Genomic DNA, 11,076 nt, shown 5'->3' on the forward strand with positions numbered 1-11,076 from the left:
ACAACTGCCAAACCATTGCCTAGCAGCTGAGCTCTTAACGGCTGTGTCACCAGGGCCCCTTTTTATAGCAATAACTATACAGTAAATGAAAATTTTTATCTTCCTGTGAACAACTGACAATCCACAAGAGAAAAGAATCAACTAAAAATCAAGCTATTAGTGTATGTGTCACTTTCTTACCTTTATTTTTCTTAAAAAATAAAAACCACAAGATGAACTCCTAAGGCTCACTTATCTTTAGTTGTCTTACTAAATATTCAGAAGCTCCATTCCGAATTTTAGAAACCCAAAACATACAAAGTAATTGTAAGTTATGACTCAGAATTTAAATAAGGCCTCAGTTATTGATAGAGAGCATATGAAATTTTGTAGAAATTATCTTCAAATCCTGTTGTCCAGGTCTCACAACCCTGTGATATACACACTCTCATCTCCAAGCACTACAATCAAAATTCCTCTTCTCTTTTCTCCAGTCCTTGGTGGCATAGTGGTTAAGAGCTATGGCTGCTAACCAAAAAATTGACAGTTCCAATCCACCAGGTGCTCCTTGAAAACTCTAGGGGGCAATTCCAACCTGTCCTAAGGGTAGCTATGAGCCAGAATCAACTCATTGGCAGTGGGTTCAGGTTTTTTGTTTGTCTCCTTCTTTCAAACACCTCCCTTTCTTGTCCTGGCCTCTCCCTACATTTTTCTTCCATTCTGTAATTGTTTTTCTTTCCAAATTTAGTTATACTCTCATTTTCCTTTAGAAGCATTCCATCACTGATATTCCCAACCTCTTTCACTTCTTTATTCATCAGGATTAAGGTCTTCAGCTTTCCTTATATTGTGAGTACTCATAAGTTTGTGTGTGTGTGTGTCTGTTTATATCTTCATTTGCATGTTAAAATTTTTTGTCAAGAAATAGCATAAATAAACAAATCAGAATATTTTGTTCTTTTTATGGTCATATCCAATTGAAGTTGAATTTTTCCATCCAACATTAACATTTTTAAGTTGCTACTGAATTGTTTTTCATCATATGGTGAACTTTCAACTATACGTAGAATTATTAAGACTGCAGTTATTCTTTTCTCTCTGTAATCATGAAATTGGAAACAGCCAAAAAATGTGGAAAAGGGAAATAAAATTTTTTTTTTTTTTGGTAAAAGAAAATTATTTTCCAGGAAAATGATTTTTTTTACTATAGAATATCTTTTATTTTCATTTATCCAAATGATAACTAAGGGCTGAGAAGATACTGATTCTGTGTACAACAAGACAAACACCAAAAGAAACATTAAAAGAAAACTAAAAAAAAAATTTACTGCTGCAAAGGAACACGTTATTATACTTGGAAGTGGCAATATTTCTTTCCCAATCTGTTTGCAAGGATTTGATAATGGGTTGGCAGCCTTTGAATTTATGTACCTTTTTTTAATTCAGGTCACAGGGAAAGAATGATAATGGAAAAAAATGCAAGTTCTGAAGGTTACTTTATTTTACTGGGTTTTTCTAATTGGCCTTATCTGGAAGTGGTTCTCTTTGTGGTTATCTTGATATTCTACTTGATGACACTGGTTGGCAACCTGTTCATCATTATCCTGTCCTACTTGGACTCTCACCTCCACACTCCCATGTACTTTTTCCTCTCAAATCTCTCTTTTTTGGATCTCTGCTATACCACCAGCTCCATCCCTCAGTTGCTGGTCAATCTCTGGGGTCCTGAGAAGACCATCTCTTATGTTGGTTGCATGATTCAACTCTACTTTGTCCTTGCACTGGGAACCACAGAGTGTGTCCTACTGGGGGTGATGTCCTATGACCGTTATGTAGCTGTGTGTAGACCTTTGCATTACAGCGTCCTCATGCACCCTTGTTTTTGCCACCGGTTGGCTGTGGCTTCTTGGGTAAGTGGTTTAACTGCCTCAGCACTTCATTCTTCTTTTACCTTCTCGGTTCCCTTGTGTGGACATCAACAAGTGGATCACTTTTTCTGTGAAGTTCCAGCACTGCTGCGATTGTCATGTGTTGACATTCGTGCTAATGAACTCATCCTCATGGTCATGAGCTCCATTTTTGTAATCATACCACTTATTCTCATTCTCAGCTCCTATGGTGCCATTGCCTGGGCTGTGCTGAGAATGCAGTCAACAACTGGACTTCAGAAAGTCTTTGGGACATGTGGAGCCCATGTTATGGTTGTATCCCTCTTTTTTATTCCAGTTATGTGCATATATCTCCAGCCACCATCTGGGAAATCTCAAGAGCAAGGGAAGTTCATTGCCCTCTTTTATACTGTTGTCACACCTAGCCTTAACCCACTAATCTACACCCTCAGGAACAAAGATATAAGAGGGGCAGTAAAGAAACTAATGGGGTGGGATTAAGATATGTGACACAGAAATCAGGTTTCCTACAGTTTTTCTTCAGAGGGTCTTGTCCATCTGGGAGAAAGGTTCCCCTGAGATTTATTTTTGGTCTATATTCCACCAAGCACTTAGAAGAAGAGTTTAGCCCTGAACTTGTTCTTTTTATTGGTTAATTACAAAATATCATTTATACACAGACTTTAGATTAGTAACACTTCAGTCTTTGTAAAATTCCATATTTAATTTCTATAACAATTAGAGACTGGTCTTTTAACATAAACAAATGTGTGTGTGTAATTATGAAGAGATTATTTAAATTTTTCAAAATACTTAAAAATAATATTATTAATATGCTAATTTATTCACTAATCATTAATATCTACAGTGATGGTGCAATATAGCAAAGACAGACAAATTAAGTTTTTGGAGATTGAACAGGCACTAAATTTAGCAAAAGACTATCATAGCAAAGACAAAATGGTAAAAATAATGAATAGCATCACTTAATGTATGCTGAATTGATATATGACAATTCTTTGGCTAAAATACACCTTTTTTCAAGATAATAAATCATGAGTAATTTCTTTTGTGGGTCTGTGTACTTATCACATTTTAAACAGTATGAACAAGTATAACTCCAAAATGGTTCATTTGTTCATCTATCTATGCAATATTGTATTTATTCACTCTATTAGCTAAATTTTATTGAGCATCTACTCTCTCCCATATTGTGGGGTTTTTGGTAATACAGATGAGTATAACACATTCTGTTAACTAGAACTCACTGTTCAATGTAAGGAATGATAAGATCAAAAGTGACTCAATTTGTCATCAGACACAATGTTAATAAACCAAGGTAGCTTTATAAAACCTAAAACAAAATAGTAAATTTAGCCATAAACCTTGAAAAATAAAACAATTGCAGATTTCTATAGGAAGATGATATTAACTGAAACAAAACAAAACTAAACAGAATATGCTTTCATTGGCTTAGTTATTGACTATCTTAGTTATGTAGTGCTGCTATAACAGAAATATCACAAGTGGATTGCTTTAACAAAGAGAAATTTATTCTCTCACAGTTTAGGAGGTTAGAAGTCCAAATTCAGGGTGCCAACTCCAGGGAAACGCCTTCTCTCTCTGTTCGTTCTAGGGGAAGATCCTTGTCATCAATCTTCCCCTGGTCTAGGAGTTTCTCAGGGCGCGAATCCAGGGTCCAAAAAATGTGTTCTTCTTCTGGGGTTGCTTTCTTGGTGGTATGAGGTCACCTTGTCTCTTCTGGCTTCTCTCTTTTGTGTCTCAAAAGGGATTGACTCAAAATACAACCTAATCTTGTAGATTGAGTCCTCCCTCATTAATGTAACTGCCTCTAATCCTGCCTTATTAACATCATAGAGGTAAGATTTACATCACATAGGAAAATCACATCAGATGACAAAATGGTGGATGATCACATAATACTGAGAACAATCACCTAGCCAAGTTGACACACATTTTGGGAGGGTCACAATTCAATTCATAAGTGATGTATTGGAGATACCCTAAGCTTTTTCTTTAAGCATATTGTTCCTTGCTGGATATGATTACTTTTTAATGATGAAAGGAAAATTGATCTGTATCCTTAAATTTACCACTCTTAGTCGTAGATAAAGGAGCCCTGGTGGCACAGTGGTTAAGCACTTGGCTGCTGACCAAAAGGTTTGAACCCACCAGCCGCTCCTCGGGAGAGAGACGTGGCAGTCTGCTTCCTTAAAGATTTACAGCCTTGGAAATGCTACAGGGCAGTTCTATTCTGTCCTATAGGGTTTCTATGAGTCTGAATCAACTCCACGGCAACAGGATTGGTTCAGTGGCATTTAACAAGATAGATGAATCATAGCTGGAAAAGACTTTCAAGTAATGCAGTAGAGGTAGGCTTCTCACATTCCTCTATTTTCTCAAGGCAGCTAGAAGTGTATAGATAGTGCAAATAATTTATAAGATGGTGATTCATATGCTGCAGAGAAATGAGCACCATAAACTGGAAATAATTAGATGAAGTGGTAGTAGGGCATCTGATATGTGAGGCAGGTAGAACTAGGCTCTGAAAATAACTTGATGCATCCAGTGGATGTTTTAATAAATTCACTCAACAGATTTTTTATAAAAGCCATTGATTGGTACATGTTAGTTTATTTTACTTTTCAAATTTAATCTAATATGAACATTTGTCATTAGCAAGAATATTATGAAAATAAACTTTCATATATTTTCTAAATAAAGAAATAAGTTTTCTTGTAAGTAATACATGTGAATAAGTGATTTGTTGCACATATCACTCCCACCATCACCACCAGAAACAAATCTACTTTGCCTGTTCCACTAAGTGGGAGACACAATCAACTGGAGCTAGTCACCTTACATGCTGGCATAGTGACTAATGTACAATTTATTTTAAAGTAACATTTTGGAAATTTTTGTAGTCATAATGCACATATTAGCTGTATTTTTCCATCTCTTTTAAAACCTACAAGTAATTGATCCAAATCTTATCCAATGGATTATAAAACTAAGACAAAAATTAACCTCCACTATTTTCCTCACGTTTCTGGGAATATTACATGGTCAACTCTGTTTGGATTCTTTGTCTCTGCCGAATTTCTTTTCCTCTCCTTTCACTCCCATTATATTCTGCCAGACATGCACATTAATATAGGGTACAGTCCCATGTCCTTGAATCCATCTCCCAAGCATGTATGTAACCAAATTTTACCAAATAATGGGGACTACATGAAGGGGTCACATCACACAAAGTTCACAAAACGTGAAAACATAGATTCATGCTGCCACCATGGAAATTTTCCATTTGGGATACTTCTTGCAGCCCTCCAGCGCCTCACCATCTAAACGACTCTTTATTTAGGTTTATTGAGGTATAATTTACATACTATTCAGTCTCCATTTTAAATGTATAATTCAATGAGTTTTGGCAAATGTATAATTGTGTAAACACCACCACAATCAAGATATCGAATGCTTACTCCCACAACTACCCTCCTGTCCTTTTGCAGTCAATTCTTTCCTTCTACCCACAGCCTCAGGCAACTATTGATTAGCAACTATTGATAACTATAACTTTTTCTAGAATTTCATACAAATCCAATCATACAGTGTGTAATTTTTGAGTCTAGCTCCTTTCACTTATCAAATTTTTGAAATCTAGCATGTCGTTGCATGTATCAGTAGCTCCTTTTTTACTGCTGAATAAAACTCAATTGTATCACTATACCATAATTTATCCATTTTTCTGATGATGGGATTTTGAAATTATCTCCAGTTTTTGACTATTATGTATAATGTTGCTATAAAAAATACATGTGTTTATGTGGACAATTTTCTTCATTTTACTTAGGTAGTTTTCTTTAGGGGAACATTAAAAAATTCAATTATTTTCAGTGGTGTGGAATATCCAGGTTTTCTATTCTTTTTGAGTCTGTTTTGGTAATTTGTGCCTGACAAGAATTTGTCGATTTCACCTAAGTTGTCAAATTTGTAGTTCATAAAATCGCCTTATTTTCTTTTCAATATCTGTAGAATCTATAGTGATCCACTTTTTATTTGTAATATTAGTAATTTGTATCCTCCTGCTTTTTACTAAAGTGATGTAGCTAGACAGATGTTTGTCAATTTTTTCATCTATTCATAAAGCCAGCTTTTGGTTATATGTCTGTCTATATACATATAAAAATATATATATATAATTTTTTTGTATTTCATTGATTTCTGCTTTAATATTTATTATTTTCTTTCTTCTACTGAGTTTAACATGCTCTTTCTTTTTTAGGCTTGTAAGATGTAAGCTTAGATTATTGATACTAGACAGTTATTGTTTAACATAAACATTTACAGTAATAAATTTCCCTCTAAGCATTGTTTTAGATGTATCTCATAAATTTTGACATTTTGTGTTTTTATTTTCATTTCATTCCAAATAATTTGTAATTTCCCTTGTGATTTCTTTTTTTAATGAAGGGTCATTTAGAAGTGAGTTCTTTAATTTTCAAATATTTCATAATTTTCCAGATATATTTCTGTAATTTGTTTCTAATTTAGTCACATTGTGGTCAGACAACATGTTGTTGTTGGTAGATGCCGCCGAGTCAGTTCCAACTCATAGCAGCCATATGTACAACAGAACGAAACACTGCCTGGTCCTGTACCATCCTCACAATGCTTGCTATGTTGGAGCCCATTGTTGCAGCCACTATGTCAATCCATCTCATTGAGAGTCTTCCTTTTCTTCTCTGGCCTTCTACATTACCCAGCATAATTTCCTTCTCCAGAGACTGGTTCCTCCTGACGACATGTCGAAAATACATGAGAGGAAGTCTGTTCATCCTAGCTTCTAAGGAGCATTCTGGCTGTACTTCTTCCAAGACACATTTGTTTGTTCTTCTGGCCCACCCAGTAAACTTCTTCTGGCAGTCCATAGTATATTCAGTATTCTTCACCAATACCATAATTCAAAGGCATCGATTCTTCTTAGGTCTTCCTTATTCATTGTCCAGCTTTCACATTCATATGAGGCAATTGAAAACACCATGGCTTCAGTCAGGCACACTTTAGTCCACAAAGTGACATCTTTGCTTTTTAGCATTTGAGTATTTTGCAGCAGATTTGCCCAATGCAATGTATCATTTGATTTCTTGACTGCTGCTTCTGTGGGCATTCATTTTGGATCCACATAAAATGAAATCCTTGACAACCTCAATCTTTTCTCTGTTTATCATGATGTTGCCTGTTGGTCAGTTGTGGAGATTTTTGTTTCCTTTATGTTCAAGAGTAATCCATACTGAAGGCTGTGGCCTTTGATCTTCATCAGTAAGTGCTTCAAGTCCTCTTTACTTTCAGCAAGCAAGGTTGTGTCATCTGCATATCGCAGGTTGTTATTGAGTCTTCCTTCAATCTTGATGTGATATTCTTCTTCATACAGTCCAAATTCTTGGATTATTTGCTGAGCGTACAGATTGAATAAGTATGGTGAAAACATACAGTCCTGACACACACCTACCTTGATTTTAAGCCATGTAGTATTTCCTTGGAAATCCTGGTGGTGTAGTGGTTAAGTGCCTCAGCTCTCAACCAAGAGGTCGGCAATTTGAATCCGCCAGGTGCTCCTTGGAAACTCTAGGGGGCAGTTCTACTCTGTCCTATAGGGTTGCTATGAGTCGGAATCGACTCAGTGGCAGTGGGTTTGGGTTAGTTTTAGTTTTTCCTTGCTCTCTTCAAACAACTGTCTCTTAATCTATGTATAGTTTCCTCATAAGCACGATTATGTGTTCTAGAATTCCCATTCTTAGCAATGTTGTCCACAATTTGGTAGTATCCACACCATTGAATGTATTTGCATAGTCAATAAAGCACAGGTAAACATCTTTCTGGTATTTTCTGCTTTCAGCCAAAATCCATCTGATGGCAGCAGTGATATCCCTTATTCTACGCCCTCTTCTGAATTCCACTTGAATTTCTGCCAGTTCCTTGTTGTTGTACTGCTGCAACAGTTTTTGAATTATCTTCAGCAAAGTACTACTTGCATGTGATACTAATGATATTGTTTGATAATTTCTGCATTGTGTTACATCACCTTTCTTTGGAAGAGGCACAAAGATGGATCTCTCCCAGTCAGTTGGCCAGGTAGCTGTCTTTAAAATTTCTTGCCATGGAAAAGTGAGCGATACCAGCATTGCATCCATTTGTTGAAGCATCTCAATTGATATTCCATCAATTCTTGGAGTCATGGTTGTTGTTCATGCCTTCAGCACAGCTTGCCCTTCTTCCTTCAGTACCATCAGTTCTTGATCATATGCTGCCACCTGATATGGTTGAACATCGACCTATTCTTTTTGGTACGGTGACTGTGTACTCCTTCCATCTTCTTTTGATGCTTCCTGCTTCATTCAATATTTTTCCCCTGGATCCCTTTAATATTGGAACTCCAGGCTTGAATTTCTTCTTCAGTTTCTTCAGCTTAAGAAATGCTGAGTGTGTTCTTCACTTTGCTTTTCTAACTCCAGGTCTTTGCACATTTCCTTACAAAACCTTCCTTTGTTTTCTTGAACCATCCATTTGAAATCTTCTCTTCAGCTCTTTTAGTTCATCATTTCTTCCTTTCACTATAGCTATTTTGTGTTCAAGAGCAAGCTTCAGAGACTCTTCTGACATCGATTTGGTCTTTTCTTTCTTTCCTGCCCTTTTAATGACCTTTTGCTTTCTTTTTGCATGATGTCCTGGATGTCGCCCCACAACTCTTCTGGTCTTTGGTCATTGGTGTTCAGTGTTTCAAATCTATTCCTGAGATGGTCTCTAAATTCAGGTGAGATATACTCAAGGCCACACTTTGGCTCTCACAAACTTGTTTTAATTTTCTTCAGCTTCAACTTGAACTTGCTTATGGGCAATTGATGGTCTGTTCTGCTGTTGGCTCCAGGCCTTGTTCTGACTGATGATATTGAGCTTCTTTGTTCTCTTTCCTCAGATGTAGAGAATTTGATTCCTATGTATTTCATCCAGCTAGGTCTACATGTGTAGTCACCCTTTATGTTGTTGAAGAAAGATATTTGCAATGAATTAGTTGTTGGTCTTATAAAATCCTGTTATGTGATCCCTGACATCACTTCTATCACTAAGGCCTAAGGCCGTATTTTCCAACTACCGACCCTTCTTCTTTGTTTCCAACTTTCACACCCCAATCACCAGTAATTACCAATGCATCTTGATTGCATGTTTGATCAATTTTAGAATGCAGAAGTTGGTTAAAATTTTTGATTTCTTCATCATTGGCATTAGTGGTTAGTGCATAAATTTGAATAATATTTGTATTAGCTGCACTTCCTTTTAGACTTATGCATGTTATCCTATCACTGACAGCATTGTACTTCAGGGTAGATCTTGAAATGTTCTGAAAACATACTTTGCATGATTTAAATTCCTTTCAGTTGATTTATTTTTTTTATGGCCCATCATATTTTCTGCCTTGGTGGATGTTTCACGTACACTTTTAAAAAATATGTTTGGAAAGTTTTCGATCATTATATATTGAAATATTTTTTCTGCCTCTTCCTCTTCTCTCTTTCTGGAGCTCTAATTACTTCTATGTTGGTCTATTTGATATTGTCCTAGAGGTCACTGTCTCTGAGGCTTTTAAATTTTTCTTCAAATTTTATTTCTCTGTTCTTGAGATTGATTAATTTTTAATTGTTCTACCTTCAAGTTTATTGCTTCTTTGTTTTGCCCATGTGTTGAATTTTTTTATTTTAGCTATTTCACACTTCTGTTTTAGAATTTTCATTTTTTTAATATAGTTACCACTTCGTTGTTCTTTTCCCTATCTGCTTACTCATTAAATTCCATATTTTCCTTTAATTCTTTAAACATCATTATAACAACTGCTTTGAAGTTTTGTCTGCTAAATCCAAGATCTAGACCTGCTCTGCACAAGTTACTATTAGCTACTTTTTTTTTTTTTCTTTGCACATGGGTCAAACTCTGCAATTTATTTTCAAGTCTAAAAGTTTGGGTTGAAAATTGGATATTATAGAAAATATGCTGTAGTGACTTTGAATCTCTTTTGTTCCCTGGTAGCCAGTTATTTGACTAGACTCAAACTGTCAAATCTGCTTTCCTGTGATGTGCAGCAGCTTATATCTCTTGCTCATATTTCTGTGCCTTTGACTGAGTGTATTTCACAACCCACATGTAGTTTAGACAGCAGAAAGTGGAAGTCAGATGAGAACTCAGTAAAACACAGAAAACTTGAAAACACTGCAAGGATCAGTTCTGTCTTCTTTTTCACTAGGGTCCTGAGGCTCCCTGCCTACCTGCATACTTTAACAGTTAGTGAGGAATTTGAGCGGAGTTTAAACAAATTTTGCATTTCAGCCCTTCTGTGGCTCTCTTGATTCCAAAATTTCTCCCTTAAATTTTTGAGCTACATTGTTGCTTTAGACTCTGTAATCTGCCATGTTGAGACAGTAAAGCTGGTTTTTTTTTTTTTTTTTTTTTTTTTTTGCCACCAGAACCAGGGGTGTTGGGAAGCTCCATCAGGCAGAGGAGTCAGAAACTCATAGCTCTTGCCCAATTCAGTAGCAGTCTTTCCAGAGAAAAGTCTTTTCAGTTTTGCCTGTGGAAAATGGTGGGAGTAGTCATAGTAGTAGTAGTAGTGGTAGTACTAGTAGTAATAGTATGTCAGAACCTGTTTAATTTCAGGGGGCATAATACAAATAAAGAGCAGCCCAAGGCTGATGATCTCTATGAGGTGGACATGAGACATACTTCTACTCTCCAATCTTTTGACTAATTGTGATACTTTCTCCTCCCCATGGCATTCTCTACTTCTCTCCTGGGTTCGATAATCATTGCAATGGCCGCACAGAACTCACTAACTGAACTTACCAGTTTAAGTGGTTTACTAAGGAAGTAACAGGGTACAACTCTGGATCAGGATCAGAAAACATGTAGGCAAAGTTTTCACTCTGCGCAGGCCTCCTTTCAGCCCCTTCAGGACAGGCTCCTTTTTGCCCTACCATCTGTCACCACCAACTCTATCACAGGGCCCCTTGTGGGTCTGTTGCTGCCTTCAGTGTTATATCCCTTGATCCATATTACAGCTCTTCTAGGTAGTTCCTTGCCTCATTTCCTCTGCTTCTTTTCTATTCTGTCTTGGATTTTCTCCTTTCTGCTTCTTTTG

General features: G+C 36.4%; 1 protein-coding gene across 1 annotated transcript; it reads left to right on the forward strand.

Annotated features, from left to right (window-relative positions):
• Positions 1 to 1,202: 1,202 nt before the first annotated feature.
• LOC135230791 (olfactory receptor 2J3-like) lies at positions 1,203 to 6,139 on the forward strand. Its single transcript, XM_064282514.1, has one exon. It carries the CDS (start codon positions 1,440 to 1,442, stop codon positions 2,367 to 2,369), a length of 930 nt encoding a protein of 309 aa, XP_064138584.1. The 5' UTR covers positions 1,203 to 1,439; the 3' UTR covers positions 2,370 to 6,139.
• The last annotated feature ends 4,937 nt before the right edge of the window (positions 6,140 to 11,076 follow it).

Source organism: Loxodonta africana, chromosome 1 (assembly GCF_030014295.1).
Source record: "Loxodonta africana isolate mLoxAfr1 chromosome 1, mLoxAfr1.hap2, whole genome shotgun sequence".
Classification (NCBI taxonomy): Eukaryota; Metazoa; Chordata; class Mammalia; order Proboscidea; family Elephantidae; genus Loxodonta; species Loxodonta africana.